Source organism: Sander lucioperca, chromosome 1, assembly GCF_008315115.2.
Source record: "Sander lucioperca isolate FBNREF2018 chromosome 1, SLUC_FBN_1.2, whole genome shotgun sequence".
Lineage (NCBI taxonomy): Eukaryota > Metazoa > Chordata > Actinopteri > Perciformes > Percidae > Sander > Sander lucioperca.
Window position 1 is genome coordinate 42,086,700 of NC_050173.1, and position 19,427 is coordinate 42,106,126.

The 19,427-nt window shown below is 40.1% G+C and overlaps 2 protein-coding genes across 17 annotated transcripts in view; one reads left to right on the forward strand and one right to left on the reverse strand.

Moving 5' to 3' along the window:
• Positions 1 to 6,179: 6,179 nt before the first annotated feature.
• phox2bb (paired like homeobox 2Bb) lies at positions 6,180 to 9,226 on the forward strand. The gene is made up of 3 exons (XM_031317257.2): positions 6,180 to 6,420; positions 7,066 to 7,253; positions 7,721 to 9,226. The coding sequence occupies exons 1-3, from the start codon at positions 6,180 to 6,182 to the stop codon at positions 8,147 to 8,149; spliced, it is 858 nt and encodes a 285-aa protein (XP_031173117.1). The 3' UTR covers positions 8,150 to 9,226.
• Positions 9,227 to 10,739: 1,513 nt separating this feature from the next.
• Positions 10,740 to 19,427, reverse strand: part of LOC116062453 (LIM and calponin homology domains-containing protein 1) — a 104,927-nt gene continuing 96,239 nt past the window's right edge. For 14 of the 16 annotated variants that reach the window (XM_036004497.1, XM_036004504.1, XM_031317126.2 and 11 more), the window contains 8 exons: positions 17,951 to 18,043; positions 17,547 to 17,711; positions 17,278 to 17,372; positions 16,625 to 16,786; positions 15,550 to 15,645; positions 14,791 to 14,899; positions 13,968 to 14,070; positions 10,740 to 12,739 (listed from right to left, as the gene is read on the reverse strand). In XM_036004497.1, coding sequence (XP_035860390.1) covers positions 12,714 to 12,739; positions 13,968 to 14,070; positions 14,791 to 14,899; positions 15,550 to 15,645; positions 16,625 to 16,786; positions 17,278 to 17,372; positions 17,547 to 17,711; positions 17,951 to 18,043 — 849 coding nt within the window. In that variant the 3' untranslated portion in view covers positions 10,740 to 12,713. Of the gene's footprint in view, positions 12,740 to 13,967; positions 14,071 to 14,790; positions 14,900 to 15,267; positions 15,345 to 15,549; positions 15,646 to 16,624; positions 16,787 to 17,277; positions 17,373 to 17,546; positions 17,712 to 17,950; positions 18,044 to 19,427 lie in introns of all 16 variants that reach the window. The other 2 variants (XR_004898130.1, XM_036004505.1) reach the window with 2 other exon arrangements.

The following is a 19,427-nucleotide window of genomic DNA, read 5'->3' on the forward strand; positions in this document are numbered from 1 at the left end:
TGACTCCTCTGGCCTGTTTGAAACAATATTGGGCAGAGTATCCTGTTGTGTGCATGTTATGAATATTAGAGGCCCTTGTTGGGACTCTTTTGACTATATGGAAATAATAATTCATATGAGTTGCCTGATGGTTTATGCAGATGGAGGCTGGGTGCAAAAACACAGAGTCCAATGTACAAGAGAGGCCATGTGTTTAGTCATAACACATCAAAAGAATATGAGATGAGAGAGGGGGGTGCACAAGGCGAGACAAATTTGCAGCTTTAGAAATTGATAGCAGGTGTTTACATGTGGTATCTTTTGCATATTATAATGCCGAAGCAGGGGGGTGCAATAAACATTACAATGCGTTGTAATCAATATAATTCACAATGACCATGACTTTTTATGATGGATTGGGAGACACGGCCTACTGTAATTGCTGCCCACTCCTCCCTCCCTTCTTCCTTCCTTTCACCCTGACGCCTCCGCTGCTACAGGCCAGTCTCTCTCTTCCCCTTTTTTTGACATTAAAAACCGCTCCATCATTCTCGATGCGCCGCCTTGTCGCCTGCCGCTCAGATGACCATTAATCGCTTAATTCCAGTAAACCTACGTGCGCACAAAAGACCGCTGTCTGCCGCTTAATGCATGTGTGATTAAGCTTTTGGGCCGACCACACGGCATTATTAGCCAGCAGGTCCTTGTATAGAGGGCCAAATGCCTTCAGGGGGCCCGAGGGTGGTGTGGGGTTGAGGAGGGGTGTGGGGGGGCGGGAGTTAATGACACTGACCCTCACTTCCCCAACAGCTATTCAATTCAACAATAATAACGGGTCACGCAGCTGATTTATGAGGCTGAGGCTAATAATTGTCAATTGCTAATGTGGGGGTGGGGAGGGGGAGCAATGCCAGTAGACTATGCTAAATAAAATATGCCTTGACCCCACTGGGGGTGAAATGCAGGGGGCCAAAAGGAGAAAAAAATGACAGATGATGTTTCTGATTGCTGCCCCCCCCCCCCCCCCCGGAAAAAGCATGTTGCAGCTTAACTGCGTCTAAAAACTCAACGTTGTTTGAATTAAAACGTATAGAGCAGCAACATCGAGGCCACACTCAGGCCTGCATGCCCCATCCGTCCGCCTGCATGTCTGCAATAAATTAATAACAACCAACCAATGTGTCGTGGAGAGGCGGATTCAATTACTAAGTTTATTTACAGGGAAAATCTCATGAAGGCCATTGACCAACGTTAAACAGCGCGGGATGAAACGATGACAAGAGCTCCGATAAGAATTTAATTCCATCTCATTTCAGACGATTTTATGAATCAAATTCTTGAACACTTGCAAGAGATTTAATGATCACATCTTTGCGAAATCTTATTTCAGAACCGGTCGATGGCATTTCTCTGCGTTAATGTCGACTTAGAGGTTGGAGTAATTTAGTAATTGATTCCTTGCCTGGCTCTCGCTCGTGCCAAGGCCGCGTTTGAGGGTAATATGTTTCCTAATCTTATCCCCCGGAATAAGATTTTTATGTTAATCCACTGGCTGGTCTCCTGGTCACTTGGGAAGCCCAGATAAAGGCCCAAAGGGGCGGGAGAGGCCAGGAGAGACGAGCCGTGCTCTGCAGGAGTTGGCTGCAGAATCTGGAAAGCAACGATACGAGTTAATGGGAGATAACAGGAAAATATCGCACACACAGAAGAGCCTGTAGTACATGAGAATAACACATTTACCTTTTTCCTCGTGTAGAATCTGTAAATTAATAATTTTGTTTAACATAGGCTAAATAGCAGGTTGATAAGGGTCATAAATCTGCTTTGACTCCCCTTTATTTACCATACCAGGCGATGCTTGACCACAAATATCGTTATTTTAGAATGTATAGATGCGCAAACTCTACTTTCAGCATAAACATCTAGATAAAATGAGAGCAGGTAGGTTTGTCCTCCTCCACATCTCTGCCTTTCCCCATCACGGAGGCGCACACTGCCCTCAGATGTGTGCCAAAGACAGAATAAAGAAGCATCAGGTAAAAAAAAAAAAAAAAACGTCTAATAACAATAACAACACGAGCCTGCATGCAGCAGACTGAGACATGAAGTCTTTTGTGCTGCACACCACAAAACAGACACCGAGAGAAGACACCAGCTTCTAATTGAATTTGCCTCTTCTCCAGATGTCACTTTCCATCTGTGCGCTCGGAAACGCGATGCGCTTTTTACGCACCGGCCTGGAACAGCTTTAAACTCACATGTTGGACTTTTTTCTCCTCTCTTTTGTGCCACCATGTTTTTTTTATGTGCAGTGTCAGATCTTACAAGCAAGGCAGCTTAGAGATACAATAAAATATAAAAACAGATTATGATTTATTACAGAATATTATATTTCTTTTTCTCGATATTAATTTCATTATTATTGTGGAGTTGGAACAGTAGCTGGAAGTTTTATCTCCGATTTTATTCACGCACTTTGCAGGTGAAAGCTTGCCTTTATCCATCCTGTCAAATTGAGACATCAGACTAAATTGCCACGAGAGCGTCCCCAAAATGATTTTTTTTATCTGCTCTCGAGGCCCTCCCCTGCAACACGCGGCCTTATTAATACCCGTTTTGATAAGCGTAGGATTTCCTCGGGCGAAGGAGTGAGACATTGTAGGTGAAATGTGACAGCGGGACCCTCCCATCGCGGTCTCTCTCTTTATCCTCCTCTGTGTCTTTGCCTTTTCGGGGGAGTGGATCCATCCAATCCATCCAGAGACAATGGCATTTTGTTCCTCTTTTTGTCCCTGCTGTCGACCCGCATTCCTATATTGCTGAGCAACGATAGTGCGCACTAAATGGAGAGGAGTTGCTCCCATATCCTCGCTATTGTCCGGCACTTGCCAGGGGAATTTAGGGTCTTGCACACATCGCATTTTCCTGATTTATTTAAGTGAAGGCTTATGGTTGAAGCCCTTTATTTGCCACATAATTACGAATTAACTACCGCTTTACTTGAATTAAAGGATCATTATGTTACTGTAAATCACTGTTTGCACGCACTGCTGCTGTTTAGAAACGAAGCTGAACACAACCTGCAGCCACCAGGCCCCTCTGCAGGACGTAAGCTGTCTGCAAGTTTTGCATTTTGCAAAAGCTAAAAAATAAAATCTATTAAATCAACTCGGACTGCAGAGTCCCGCCTTTCGGATTAAACATTCTCACGTCAAAATATCAAACTGTGGCTTCTCTTCTCACCCGAAGCAGCTGAAAGAATTAAAAGATGTTGAAACTATAAAAGGAGGCGTTTCAATAGCTGGTGGACTATAGTGTAAGGACTATAGACCGCAGGAATAAAGAGCGACTTCAGTGAAAGAAACCGATGGCTAAAAGCTATAATTGTATTTGCCTCGGCGAAATATCAGAAAAGACTTCTCGTTTCTTTGAGCGTTATTAGATTACATCCCAGAGATGGTTTCTTTTCTCGCTGCCAGACGCGTGGAGGGAGGACGGTGAACCATTTGGCTCTTTGGTTTCAATAATCAAATTAACCATTTGGTACAACTTTTGGGTCCCAGCTCGTGTGTAGAAAAGGGGGGGAAATAAGAAAAAAAAGAAAACATTTACATAATAGACACCGGGTTGTGTCAAGAAAGAATTAACTTTTTTCTTTTTGGCTCTCGTTGATCTCTGAAAAGACAACACGAAAGAAAAGGGAGAAACACACTGCAACACGTCAGCAATTGTGGAGCAAAATAATTGATGGCAAATGTGAGCGGGTCTATTTTAACAGATAATACGGGATCTGCACCTTACAGCCTGAAGCCTGCACGGAAAAAAAATCTCATTTTCTTTTGTATTCTAAAAACAACTGAATATTTCATTAAACGGCAGTTGTTTTTTTTATTATGAATTTGGTGCCAATATCGAGGGAAGACAGGTCGTTCCTCACAGTTTGGAGGTACCGACACGTGTGTCTGAATATGTAGGCTATTTGAAAATAAAGATCTTAAACGGAGATGAAAGGATGATTTGCACTGGAGTTACCCCACCACATTTTAAAACTCAATTTTAGGCCAGTGACCTCAGACATTGACCTGTATGTGGTGTAATTTTCATTTTATCTCTTATCTTTGTCTCGATTTCAAAAAAAATCCTACACGTTTATTTAATATCTGTCCAGCCTTCTTTAATTAAGATGAAGAAATAAGATCAATCTTGTGAAGGATAAAATCGAATCAAAAGAGAAACAAAAGATCTATAATAATCCTATAATCAAATGTAATAGGTTGTGAGATAAAGGTTTCTAATACGTGTGATAAAAACACTGATATATAAACTGACTATGGAGCATTATGGATACACAGGTAGGCTATATTATAGTGATTTTTCAGTGTAAGACCATCAGCACACAGATCAATCACTCAATCAGGCTCGACCAGTGGTGAACAAATTCAAACATCAAACTCTCATCTGCTAAATGTAATTGCTGCTCCATAATTCCTGTTGCGCCTTTTTGTGTTTCGATCATTTGGAAGAGAAAAAAAACCCCGCAGCTTCAAACGAGGACTTGAACTCGGTCCAATGAAAAAAAGAAGAAAGAAAGAAACACGCGTGTGTACGCGCCATACAAAAGGGTTCACCTTATTACACAAACCGAATTAACCACTCAGCCAATATTGTGGGCCTAAGAGGTCCGATGACTGCCTCGCCAGTTCGTTACTTTCATTAGAAAGATGTTATTTGCCAAATAAACGGAATAATGAAAGTAATAAAGACAATTACAAACTCATTTGAATCATAAAAAAAACATACCCGGAAGTTTAGCAGAGATTATACTGCAGCAGTGCAGAATTAGAAAGACGTTGTGTTTATTTGCAAATTCGTTTATTACTGGGCATAAATTGTAATAAGTTGAGACAATTTGAATCGTTCATTTATTGACATCGATTTTAGAAGCAGAAAGACCCGATTTAAAAGTCTAAATTACTAATGAAAAACTATGAATTAAAACTAAGAGAAATCCAAACAAAGGGTGTATTCGGTACAGTCTGAAGCTTGTTGTTATGGATGTGATTGGTGCGCAGACGCTGTGGGAAGAACAAGCCTTTTATAATCACTTTAACCATATAACATCGTATTTTTTCCTCTAAAAAGAACAATGCATTTTATTTCAGAGCACATTTGCTTGTTTACGTAGTTTTATTGCAATCAATGTCCTGAAACAAAGCTGCATAATTCGGGCCATACATGGTGCAAAAACATTATAAAATAACAGTTAGCCTAGGCTACACTTAAAGCAGGTGACTTCACCTCAGTTGCAGATTTCTATTTGCCAAAAAAAAAGGAGATTTTAAACCTCAAAATGCCGTTTCAAAACGACAATATCGGTCGTTATACCTGTTAAAATGAGCATGTTTTGCTGCTTGAGTGCAGAAGACCACAGTCATAAACAGAGAGCAAACAGTCGGAGCAGACGGGCAGAGAAGAAGAGGCAGAGGGGGAATACTATGTGAAATCCTGCCCAAGGTATACGGTCGCTTAAAAGGCTTAAAAGCTTGGAGAAAATTGGATCAGGGAGAATCGTCACCCAACTTTCATTATTTCCAAGTGGTGTGATTGAATTAAAGGGCAAGATGGTGGTTGGAGAAGAGTGGGGTGGATGGGTAGAGGGGTGGAGGGAGGCGGCGGTGGTGGTGGTGGAGGGGTGCGTAATGGCGTGGTATTAAATTCTAATTAGAGATGCAGGGGATCAATGATAGGGAGGTTGGACAGCCCGGGCCCCCAGTGCCAGCCCAATAGACTGATGAGTTATTGTCATGTAAAAAAGCGCTAGCAATAAGACCAAACGCTTTGCTATTGTCCAAGCGGAAAGAGCCAAGTTTATTATGAGGACTATATGCTCTAGAGACCTCGGGCTAGGCGGCTCTTAGGGGGCTTTTCATAAAACAGGGCTAGGTTCCTATAAAGGAGGCCAGTTTTGGAGCAGGCGCTGAGCAGTGAACATCTACCCACCGTCCAGCCTCCTTCCAACCAGTTCAAACCAAACAAGTCATCTTTCCCCCCCAACTCAGACCGCGCGTCCTCCTCAATTGTATTTTGATTCTTTTTTTTTTTTTTTTTACTTTCTAACCCAATTTTTTTGGGGTAGTTTTTGTTTGACATCTTTCTTTTCCCGGGAAGTGCAGCTTTCTAACGCCACCGAGCCTTCTCAAATGTATAAAATGGAGTATTCTTACCTAAATTCCTCTGCCTACGAGTCATGTATGGCCGGGATGGACACGACGAGCTTGGCATCGGCCTATGCGGACTTCAGTTCGTGCAGTCAAGCCAGTGGGTTTCAGTACAATCCCATCAGGACCACTTTCGGAGCCACCTCCGGCTGTCCGTCCCTCACGCCGGGGTCCTGCAGCCTGGGGACCCTGCGGGACCACCAGAGCAGCCCGTACGCCGCAGGTAAGCAGCGACTCCGGAGCCTCAACCCGGCGTATTATAGGACGCCTTGATTGCATTTGAAAATGGAAATGTGTTTAGTATTTACCAAACGAAATTTGCTTACACAAATGAAAGAATTTATCACGTTAGAAGCGATTGCAGGCAAGCGGTAATTCGGTTACGGGGTTATACTACCCCAGTCACACCCCAAAACCGCCAACAGAATTATCTTAAGCTGCCAAAATGATAGGCATAATTTATTTACTTTGCGATGAGACATAAAGCTTCGAAAATAATTAGATAACCAAAGACTAAAGCTCATTATTGACACCAAATTAGAGTTACAGTAGCAACAAGCGAGGCGGATGGGAACATTATGACAAGTTTTCAAACTTGAGCCTCAATCTGAGGAGCAACAATTAGTTTAACATCACAATTAACCGCATCACAGGTCAGCAACGTTATCAATTCAGAACTAATTCACAGATAATCAAAGGCATAATACAATTGAAAGCTTTAGCCCAGCATCCATAACCGGATTTTATACAAAACATCGAATTTGAATTTACTTCAATTTAACAACATTACAGTTACACACACTAACATCCTATACTGCACGAATGGAGCCACTGCACGTCTAATGGTGACATTTTACTTGGTTTACAGTTCCCTACAAACTGTTCACGGATCACGGCGGACTGAACGAGAAGAGAAAGCAGAGGCGCATCCGGACCACGTTCACCAGCGCCCAGCTGAAGGAGCTGGAGCGGGTTTTTGCTGAAACGCACTACCCGGATATCTACACCAGAGAGGAGCTGGCACTTAAAATCGATCTGACTGAAGCCAGAGTGCAGGTACACAGCCACTTGCTCTCCAGCAGACGCCAACCTGCTTCCATTGCGCACAGTTACGCACGGGTGAATTTATGAAGCAAATAAGAAACATTCTAACACATTTAAACTAATCACTTATTTTAAAAAAAATATATTTTAGTAAAATAAAAGCTTTACTGCTTTGACATTATCAACTGATGGCCTTCAACTGCTGGCGCCATATAACACACACACACACACACACACACTCATGCATTAATGTGCAAAAAAAAGATGGTGTTTGTCTTTAGGGACACTTTAAACATCAGAATGCATTTATAAACACACTGATGTAGAGTTAATTCCCCTCGGCTGTGCTTTAGAGCCTTGTTGGTTAAGGTATAGTAATACATAATTTTAGATGAGCAATGATGTATTTATTTTTGATCCCAAAACAACCCTTCATGGTGGTTTAACTTTCGTTCTTGCACCCTTGCTCAATTTTCCAGGTGTGGTTCCAAAACCGGCGTGCCAAGTTTCGCAAGCAGGAGCGAGCAGCTGCAGCGGCCGCAGCGGCTGCCAAGTCCAATTCTGGAAAGAAGTCCGACCTTAGAGATGAAGACAGTAAAGAGACCAAATCCACCGACCCCGACAGCACAGGAGGACCGGGCCCGAACCCCGTTCCCACCTCCAACTGCGGCGGACCGAGCCCCACCGGAGGCCAGGTCAACACCACCGGGAACGGACAGGTGGACCAAGTGAAGACCTCCGTGTCCAGCGGCATGGGGGTGACAGCAGCGAGCCAAGGCTGGGCCACCGCTCCTGGGACCATCACTTCTATCCCGGACTCATTGGGCGGGCCGTTCGCCAGCGTACTGTCGTCTTTGCAAAGACAGAACGGAGCCAAAGCTACATTAGTAAAGACCAGCATGTTCTAATGAAGCTTGACAGCGGGGGAAGAAAAACAGCAGAGGAAAAGAGATACGGTTCCTCATCCTCCGGAGACTGAAAAGCAATTGCCCATGACAGACTTAAGGACAAAAAAGAGCAGTTCAAAAGAAGATTACAACTCGGTTATTTTATTTTTATGCCTTGCGCCGTTTCTTGTGGTCAGTTGACACTTTTGCTGTGAAAATATCCATCTTGACAAGTCAAATTGATTGATAATTTTTGTTTTCTTAAAAAAAACAAACTGTTAGTTGGGTGAAATGTTTTCACTTGTTTCCGGTCATGTCTAAAAACTGAAATCCTGAAAAAAGGCAGACGGCATATTACTGTACTAATATCAACAAAATTACACTTCTGTTGAGATTCGTCACGCGTAAATTCAGAACAAGACAACATATCTCATCCCAAAGCAAAATGCCCCTCCTGTTTTAAGATACAAACACATTTAAGACTGAACACTGGATGAAGTGACTTGTTAAGATGAACATTTTTTTGGCCAATTTATGAGCCAACACAGACGTCTGCGCACTGGAAACGCGTCGTGCCATCAGTGAGCAAAGGAGCCTCGTTGAGTCGCATTATATGTCAGAGTTCAACAGCTGCTTTGTTTGGTAGAGAGACGTTTAATATCCATGACTGAGGATGCTCTCTCACAAATCCACAGTCCGACACAACAAATACCCAACGAGACGCTAACACCATTTGCTTCTCTGTTCTCTATAAACACAACCCGCTGTTTGGAAGTAGCCTCTTTTCAGCTGTGTTTTTGTTTCCAGGGCGGCTGAGAGTTTAGTTTCTTTAAATTATCGATATAAACACAATTATTTCCTCGAGAAAAAAAAGGCACAAACTACTGCAATGTTCACCTCTGACAGGAAATCTGTGTGTTTTGTGTGTCTTTCTACGGCAGTGTTTTTGTGGCTCAAACTGTATAGTGTTAATACGTATAATTGTCTCCTATAGTTGAACCATAGGCCATACTCCCTCGTAGATCGATCATACAAGTCTTTTTGATGTTTTACAAAATTCCCTCGGAAGAATTTATTTTGGGTAAAAAAAAAAAAAAAGGGAATGGATGCAAACATTGTATTTATTTCTATATAATTTGCATGTTGTCTCTTTGTCTGATTTTACAATGATTTCTCTTCCATTTTGTGAGCATTATGTAACATGTTTTGTCCAGGATCTGAAAGTTATTTATATGTAGGTAATGAATGCTTATATTTAAGAAGGAAATATTTCTACATGTGCACATAGTTTTCCAGGTGTACCATTGAAATGGTTGTTGATGATAAAAAAAAAAAAAATAATAGTCCAAGTTGCTTTGTCATGTTTTCTTTGGAGAAATAAGAAAACCCAGTCAAGTTATTCGTTATTGTATTACAGCTTTACTCATTCTTCAACAATCCTAAAATAAGCTTCTTAATGATTACTCGGTTATAAATGCAAAGTTATCGGTCATGGTCGTTTTCAAAGGACGGAGATTTCAGCACCATGGACAACTCCGCACCGCTTCACAATTTATTGAGTCTTCCAAGATTTATTTTTCCTCAAACAAAAGGTTAAAATATTTGCCTTTGAATTAACATAATTCCACCCAGTTTCAATGCAAATGTCACGAATCAAGTGTGGGCCTTCTGTAATCCGACAGAGTTTGAAAAACCGCTCCAATGATGTCAAGACGATAAAGATTTAAAACGCAGGAAAGACGGAAACAATTTCATCTTTCAATAAGCAAGAAAATTACATTTTTTAAGCTCATCATCTCACTGGTTGACTTTCTTAGGTGAGCATTTTAAAGTAGGCGTTGCACCAATATCTGTGACGCTGGAGGATCAACTACATATTACAATATGTGACACTATCTGTATCTCTGGGGTCACAATTTGTGGTAACAGCAATTATATTTTATGACCCAATCTCAAGATATATGGGGTCACAGTTTTGGATCAACAGCTACCAGAATTTACCCTATGACCCTATGAGAATATTATGGATGCATCTTTTTGGCAACATGGTAACACAGATGGACGCAACACCCAAATTTACTTAACCTTAACCCAAAACTTAACCATAATCTGACTTTAATCTAAATTAAACCCAAACTGATATCTAACATAACGGGCAGAATTAAAGAAATTTTTTTAATAGAGTTTATTCTTAATTGGGTCTGTTTTTAGCCTTGTTATCTCTTTATAGTACTGTTGTATCTGTCATCAGCAACCTTTTATACTGAGGCTTTTGCCAGGTCTCCTTCTGAGACTTCCCTGGTTAGATAAAGGTTAAAGGATACAATAAATCAATCAATAAATAAACAAACAAACCATGAGGGCAACCTGCAGTAAACACTATTTGAAGTGGAAACAAACTTCGACACAACACTGGTTTCCCAAAAAAAGACCTGACTTTCAGTTTCCTCTTTAACACAATTGCTTCTTGTTAAAGCCAGTGACTCGATCTGCAGCGTCAAATGTTTAAAGTATTTATTCATGTTTACGTTTCTTCCGTTACTTTAAATCTTTTAGTTTGTGCATTACATTTTTTGAGATTATTTGAAAAATTAAAAGACAGAAGCACATCTTTAATTTATAACATTTTATTTATAAACATACAGTATGATATAAATGCCATTGCATTTAAACATCAAATTAATCTATATTTCGGATAGTGTTCAGGTGAATATTACAATAAATACAGAACAGACGTAAAGGTTTCATTCCCCAACTATCCTGTTAGGAAAACTGTCTGAATATAGAGCTCCGTCTCAAAGATCCTGCTATAAGAGACTCAGCCGAGATTTATTCAATAACTAAATGAGGATAAAAAATAAAATACACAACCAGAACAGAAGCTTAAAAATACTGTAGATCAGAGAGATGAAACCAGAGGAGAAGCTTGGCTATAGGACGCAGTTCAGGAGGAGGAGGCTGCTAGTTTGCTTTCATACAGCAAATCATTTGGTTTTAGGCTTAAACGTGCATTTTTTTTTTACTTCCACAATACATAACCGAGCTCCTCTCATACAAGTTTTAAAAAAAGAAGCAAGTGACCTAAAATGTCCAGCTGGCAGCACAGATCTTTAGTTTTCATCCAACCAAATATTGCACAGGTGCAACTGCTGCTGGTATGAGTGTTCATATGACCTTTGCTGTTTAACTAGATGCAACATTAAGTGGTGATTTTTGTGTTTTGTAATTGTATTAATGAATCCTACCACTGAGCAATTATCAAAATTACCTCAACTAATAGCATACAGAATATATACCTATACCTCTCTAGAATAAAACATTCAAAATGAAATCCATGGTTTGCCCTGCAGTATATATTTTTTCCCAAATAGACAACAAATGTATTCCTTTGCACTGGTTGTTATCACTGCAAATCACTGAGGAATAACAGGGGGGAAATAGGAAATTAAAGGTGTTGTTTATGTAAAATAAGCAGTACTGAAGTAAAGCGTGATGTAAGGGAGGGCTGCAGCCTGTCTGTCTGCAATTTAAGGGTTAAAATTTGCCCGTATCCCTCCCTACACCCATACAAATGAAAAAATACAACACCATACAGCTGGTGTGTTTTTTCCTGCATCACCTTGCTTTCCTAAGGCACATTGAAGTCCTGACTTTCCAAGCGGACAGACTGGCCGAGGAGCAACCTGCTGTGACCCAAAGCACAAAAACAGCTCACGAGTTGTGTTATCGCCCTAAAGATGAAACTACATCCGTAATATGTGTTTATATTAGAGGCTAATTTTATTTAGGAGCACAGAACAAGATACATTGTTCTGTAGGGAAAATAGTGACTTACTGTAGATATTGTGTCTGTGGATCTAAATCTATGGTTTGTAGTGACCTTTACTGCACTTTCTAAATTAAGTTTTTGTATACATTTTGTTTCAATCTAGCACTCAATTAAAGGTGAATTCAATTATTCATATTTTTCAGATCCATTCTGTTTAGAGAAATAACAAAATCCAACCTGAGCTGCCTGACCACATACTGAGTTCTCTCCAGCTTTTGGATTTTTATCCAAATTAAGAAAACCTTTCTCAAATGATAAAAAAAAGTAATTCATTTATTATGTGATGTACTGCATTTCCATCATATGGAATTGAATGGCAAATATTCTAATGTTTTCCAACAGGAAAATAAATCCTGATTTTACTTAACCACCTTAAAGACTTGAACACCATATTCTTTTTGTGTGTGTTCACTCTTTTCTTTTCAACATGGCTGCCACCCCAGAACAGTCTCTCTCTCTTGCTGCATGATGAAACAGAGTCTGTGGTGGTATGTGGACCAATCAAATCCAGATTTAACTCACATATCAGATGACATAAACATGAAGAATATATATAGAATATATATATATATATTTTTTTTTAACGTTTGACTGTCCCCAGAACCCTTGTTGGGCCCCCCTGACGAATCTTCATTGGTTATTGAGCTGCAGAGGATGCAAAGATCCCGACACGCTGTGAAGGACATGATTAGCAGATTATCGGGTTAAACCAGGGATGGGGTTTCTTCCATGAACCTTGTGCTTTTCTGTTGAGCGTCACAACGTGGTTGGCTGTCCGGCCGCTTGAAAGGAAAAAGAAAGAGAAGGAAATAGGGGTGTGCTATATCATATCGTTCACCATAATACCGGGATATTTTTTAATATCAAGATGAAGATAATGGCAATATTCCGACTTGTTGACATTATTGCCTGTTAATTTGGCAACCGTTTAGATGTGCACTTTCTTGTTTATATTTAATACAGAATCTCAATCCCACCCTGAGTTACTGTGTTTACAAACTAAAGAACTGATATTATATATATATATATCTATATATCTATATATAGATATATATATATCTATATATAGATAAATATATATATATATATTTTTTTTTTACTGAATAATTGAAGGCAAACTGATAACGTTTACACTTATTTTGTTGCAAGTGTATGTGTTTGAAATTAATAATACTATATTGTTCAGTATTTTGATTGAGGATTTGATTTTGTGGTTTTCTGATCCCCAAATCATAACAGCTGCTAAGAAGGTTATTTAAAAATGAGCTCTGTGTTTCAGAAAGCATGAACTTTTGCTCTTGTTCAGACAAGGTGAAAAGGACGGAAAGTTACAGCCATCCTCTCCCAGCTGCTACATCACAAGTTTCTCTTCCTCCTGATGCAGCTTCAGATCCATCCCTCCATTCAGCCAAGCTTCACTGTGTCTGACACTTCTTTATTAAAGTTGCACTGGGTTGGATTTTTAGATTAAAAATACACTCGTCTTATCAGCCACACAGCGGGGCTGCAATAAAGAATACACCTTTGAAATACACCTTAAATGTTTTATTATAAAAAAATAGTGTCAAGTTTACTTTGAAAACAATAAATCAAACAAAGTTTTGTGTGTTTTCTAGCTGGTTTATGAGCAGCGTGTTTACTGCTGGTGCTACGACACCATCACCTTATTGGAAACCACATTTATTCATCCGTGAAGATTTGAAACACGGTCGACATTACCATACAACAAGAAACAACACTGTACCCTTTTTATAACATTAGAGAATGATTAAACTCCCTCTTTATGAGTATTATGTAACATGGAAGTTATCTATTTTATTTCTGGTGGTTGTGTGTTTTGATATTCAGGATGCTGGTTGAGTTGCTTAGAAACCAGCTGACAGAACCTGACATTCATAATTCATTTATGTTTGGACAAATGGATGGAAACATCAGCAGAGAGAGAGAGAGAGAGATGCAGGACAGAGCTTGGGTAAAAGATACAGGGGAGAGTGAGGGGGAGGGACTTACAGCGGGAGCGGATGTAGCACTGGTGGCAGTTGAGGAGACCGTTTCTGATCCGGACGTCCGTCCCCGTGGTCGTGTCGCCTAACTGTCCTTTACACACTCCGCACTGAAGAGAGACAGCGGCGGTCATTTTAATTCATATAAATCATTCATGAATTACTTGTTATTACAGGTGCATCTTAAAGCGTAAGACTATAGTTATTTCTTTTTTTTTTTTTTTTTTTTTTTTTTAAATCAACAAAACAAGACCAAAACCCCACAATCTGTGAGTCTCTCGATGCTTTCTGACTTCTCTAACTGGTATGTGACACTCAGCCTCCAGACCACTGGCTCCTACTGAAGATATCATTGTTTAAAAATAATGTCAAAAACATTTAATTTCATTTTTAAGAATAAGAGTAATTTCTCAAACAGCAGCAATCTTTATTCAAACAGGACTAAATAGTACATTTCTTTGGGGACTATTCTCAGCTGCGGATTAATACACAATTGGTGCTCTACTGAGTATTCTTGGCAGCAGGGTGGTGTACTGTATGCGGCACTGACTCAAAATGGTGTCCATGCTCATGGTAATGAAGGAACAGTGAAACACTGAGGCTCACTGGTATGTTTCTAATAGATTTTGTACAACTGGGCTCCATGGCACAGAGGAATAAGATATACCAGGCTTTGAATACACACGCAATAGTTAATACACAACAACACAATTGCTAAGGTGTAATTGCATTCATACGTCTGATGGGTAATTAAATGAATAAAAAAACGAAACGAAACAGAACGATACTGAATCTTGACATGAAAAGCATTTCTTCTTTCCGTCACCGACCTTAAAGCAGTGAATGTGGAAGTAAAGACTGAGGGTCTCTATGATCATGGCGGCCCCCTTCCCTAACGGCTGCCCACAGCTGGAGCACAGTTTCTTCCCACTGACAGACCTACACAAGAGAGAAAGAGACAGAAAACATATGACACTAGGAGGGACTGGAAATGATGTAAAGTACTGATTACTTAGTACCAGCAAGAGAAACACAGTTAATAAGCTGTTCAGTTTTCAGTGTATTGTTGTACTGGAAAACTGATACAGAATACCTGAATTTATGGTCAGATAGCATCCTCTGCATTTGCACTATCTAGCAGTGGAAATACATGTGGTGGTGAAGTATATATAAAGTATATTCCATCTCTTGCCTAAAGTGTTTTTGTTTGTGTTTCTACTGGTCAAGATCCTTGTGCTCAGTAATGTTCATCAGGGTCTGTCTTCTGTGTGCTATTTTTTAAACATTAGTAATTGTATTTTAATGACCTGGGACTGCAGATGAGCAGTTGAATTTCGAGACAACTCTGGCACATTTGCAGTAATGTTTAGGAATGTACATTTCACTGTAAAACAAAGAAATACATGAAATAAAAATGAATTAAAACTCTGTTTCCACGTATTGTATTGAAATTCCCACTGCATTCATCCTTGCTGCAGTGGTACATGTCATGAGACGGGTGGAGAAATGTAGGCAGCAAAGCAGAAAATGACAGTGCAGAAATGAAAAGCACACCCCTCCCTCCATGTGGGCTGTTTGTAATGCAGTACCTGTTGGGTGTTGGAGGCGGTGTGTCTGGAGGTGGTGGACATGCTGCGGGGCTTTTTGATGAGCTGTGGCACATGATATTATCTATGGGACCACTCCTGGAAATGGACGGCAACATGCAACATGATGATGAGTCACGGCTACAGTGACTCTATTGGCTGCAACAGCCAGACACAAACCAATCCAAGCCAGAACAAGCTGAACCACCGAAATCTACTCAATGTTTGGCAGGCTTACTTAAAAAAAATGCAGTATTATGTGTGACTGATTCTAATGAATTTTTTTTTCTTTTCTTGTCACAGACTGTTCCTTTATATGGAGGATGAATAGGGGGGTAAAATACAGCTAAAAGATGCCACCTGCTGGTGAAACTGAAGTTAAACTGTCAAACCCTTAGTACTTACCAGTCATTATTCTGGTCTTTTGACAAAGTATGTATTTATTTTTTCTGTTGTGTTTTATTTAAGTGACAGGCACTATAAGATATTTCTTCTTCCTGTTCCTTTTTTTTTTCTCTAGATGAATTGTAGATGAGTTCTGGCTGAAATAAACATGACATGACATGACTAACTAACTAACTAACTAACTAACTAAACTAAAAAATTTACAACTGTGATGACATGTGAATGCAATCTATTTGTCTATTTTAAAATAAGCAGTGTTATGATACCTGAGGGCCAGCCTTGACACATAGAGGCATCTTATTAAACAAAAGAAATAACATGAGGAAATAAAACTGTGTTTAAAATGGAAGATTTCTCACAGCCATGATATCAACATTTAACCTTTTTTTTTTTTTTTTTTAAATCATATTGCAAATTGAAGATATTCTCTAGTGTGATAATAGTTACATACTAGTGCAATAACCTGTGTTTGGTTGTGTCTTATACCCCACACTGTCAGTTAAGAACATTCTGTATAATTGAAACAGTGTGCTCTAAACTTGTATTAACATAGGAGAATCATGTATACACAATTGAAAGGGACTGAACTCTGGATTTAAAAAAAAAAGAAAAAGACAATGAAATCCAGTCAGAACTTGGACTGAAGGCTTCTCTCACACACACATTCACACACCTCCTGTCTCCTGCAGGCCGGCTGGGCTTGTTGCTGTCTGCTGAAGGCTCTTCTTGTTTCTTCATTGGAGTCGAGGTTTTGGTCGGCATCGCAGGGAGTTTTTGGCCGTTCTGCAGACTGTGACCGAGTGTCTCTGCCTGACTGCTGCTCTGACTCACCGAGCTGAGGATCAGAAACACACTATATTAAGATTGATTCTGTTTTTGCTTTTTATAGTCCATTTTACTGCTGACTGATCCCACTGAGATCTATAGTATTTTTATGATGATACTCTGACAAACAGGGCTGAGAGAAAAGTTGCAGATACACAACACTCAAAATGATGAATACGGGACTGACAAGTATTTAGGAAACACATGAAGTTCCAGTTTTATAAAATAAATGTGGAAAGGCAGCAAAGTCACATGACAACGGATGTAAATTTGACATGTTATTGTGTATCTGCAGGTGGCCATTATAGTAAAACAGATTTTTTTCTAAGTTGTGAGGGGGTAGTGGTCTAATTTTTTATTCTTCCTTGGCAGTTTCCATCCAATTAATTGAAATACCCTTGTTACACAAAGGCCAAGTAAGGCCTCATTTTAAGCCACCATTGCTCAGAATGTCAGCTAAAATGTGTAAAATGCAACATTTAACACATTTAGTTCGCTAACCTTCTGCCTGTTTTCATGCTGTCATCAGCGGTGCTGATGTCACTGGTCCTGTCGTTTTCTCTTCGTTTCCATTCGACACTCTCTGTGCTCCCCTTCTGTGCAATCCAATCACAAACAGGAAACAGTTAGCTGAACAACCAACCCAAAAAAAACACTGTGCCCACTGTGACTCAAGTCATTCTAACCAATTGTCCCCTCCTGAATTTATACAAAATGAATTCATGCTTCGAAAAAATTAACTATCTATAATCAGTCAATCAGCCATTCACCGAGTGCCTCTCCAGCAGTTCCTGCTTGCGTTCCCAGTCACCAAGCGAACGGACGATGGTGTCCTGGGGCTCCGAGGTAGAGGAGACCCCGCCTCGGCTGGGGGAGGGCAGGGCTGAGGAGCGAGGAGTTAGAGGCGCCACAGTTTCCTCCAGTATCCTACGCTCCTGTTGTGATGGGAGAGCTGGGTGAGTTTTCAGGAACAACTTTAAGATTATTAGTCAGGAAATACACTTTTCTTTTTGGTTTAGAAATACACAATTCACACATATTATACATTTAACTGGTGCTCTCATTCAGAAGACTGAGTCCAAAATTATCCTGATTTCAGATTTTGAGTGCGAGTTACACCAAAAAAACACATCACGGGTGCAACATGTGCCCTCAAGCATAAACATGCACACACCTCCTCGTGGTACTTCCTCTCCTCCTCCGCCACCTCCCTCTGTGCTTTCTCCCACTCCTCCTTCAGCTTCTCCTGCTCGCGCTGGTACTTCTCCTGTTACCATGGCAACAAAGACATGACATACAGCACAGAGCCTCAACAAAGACTACACTGTCTGCAGGTGGATATTTTTGCAGAAAAACAAAAGATGATGCGCAGAAATATTCATCATCAAAAGGTCTTTAACAGGCTTCAGTCTGACTCAGTGGATACAATTCTCTCATAATGCATTCTGCTTAATTTAATCAAAGAAGGGACTGAGACCTGTAAATCCTGTTGTTATAATTGACTATAAAATGTCCCTGTGGGATTCCCTTAGTATGTACTTTAAATATAAGCCTGAACTTATAGAGACATCATGCAAAGGTAGCTTGCTACTTCTGTGTTATGGCCAAACACTTGCTCAGATCTCATATTTGCGTGTTAGGAATAAAAAGCAAACAAAAGAGATCATAAGCAGGCACTGCGGACGAAAGGCAAACGTTAGGCATGCAGAGGTCCCTACACAATTTTCAATTTAAAAGCTGCCTTAAATTCTTCATAATTTAATTGAAGTTTTTCCTTCATGTACGCTACTACAATAGCAACTTGGCAACATGACCACCAACACATCAGATTATTCTAGACAAGCATAAACCTCATGAGACTAGTTTTTCACTCTTTTCATACTTGTGTAGGAACCCCAAAAGAAGATTTAGAGAGAAGGCAACTAAAGCAAGACAGATGCCGGATCAAGATCAAGGCACAGAGACAACACACAACCAACCGGGAGGTAACAAGCACATTGATGCACCAGACATTCATCCATTTCAGCACATCTCATCTCAAACAAACAACCGGAAAGAAGAGAAATCTGTACTCTACTCATCACTGTTGTTTAATTTATTCATCAAGATTATCACTGTAGATGAGTACAGTATTTCATGGATACCAATGAATCCTTTAAATGTTTAAGAATATGTGGACCTGAGATGGACCTCTGATTGGTTGAGGAGAGAGAGGGTGATGTGGGCAGCAGCAACAGCAGCAACCTTGGACAAAGTCCTTGTCTGTGTTTGTGCATGAGATGGAGACAGTGAGCAGAAAAAAACAAACTGAAGGTTCTTCCACTGCTCAAAAGTCACCCTCTGGTGGTCAAACTGTGCATCGGAGTGGTTGGGGTGTGCCTTTGGAGGAGGATATGCTCAATATAAAACAAACATGGAGGCAAGCTTTGCAAGTAGCCATGAAATGTGATTAATCCATCTGATTCTGAGCTGAGCACAGACTGTCACACAGCAGCTTACTGTGCCACTGCATGATTTACAGTATGGTAAACAGTAAAGTAGCTCAGTTTTTTTTTTAAACATTTGGGTTAAAACTGGACTAAATTAGTTGAAAAAGTGAAAGGTTTCAGCATCTAGTTAATATTGTCACCGAAAAGCTGTTTTAGCAAAAA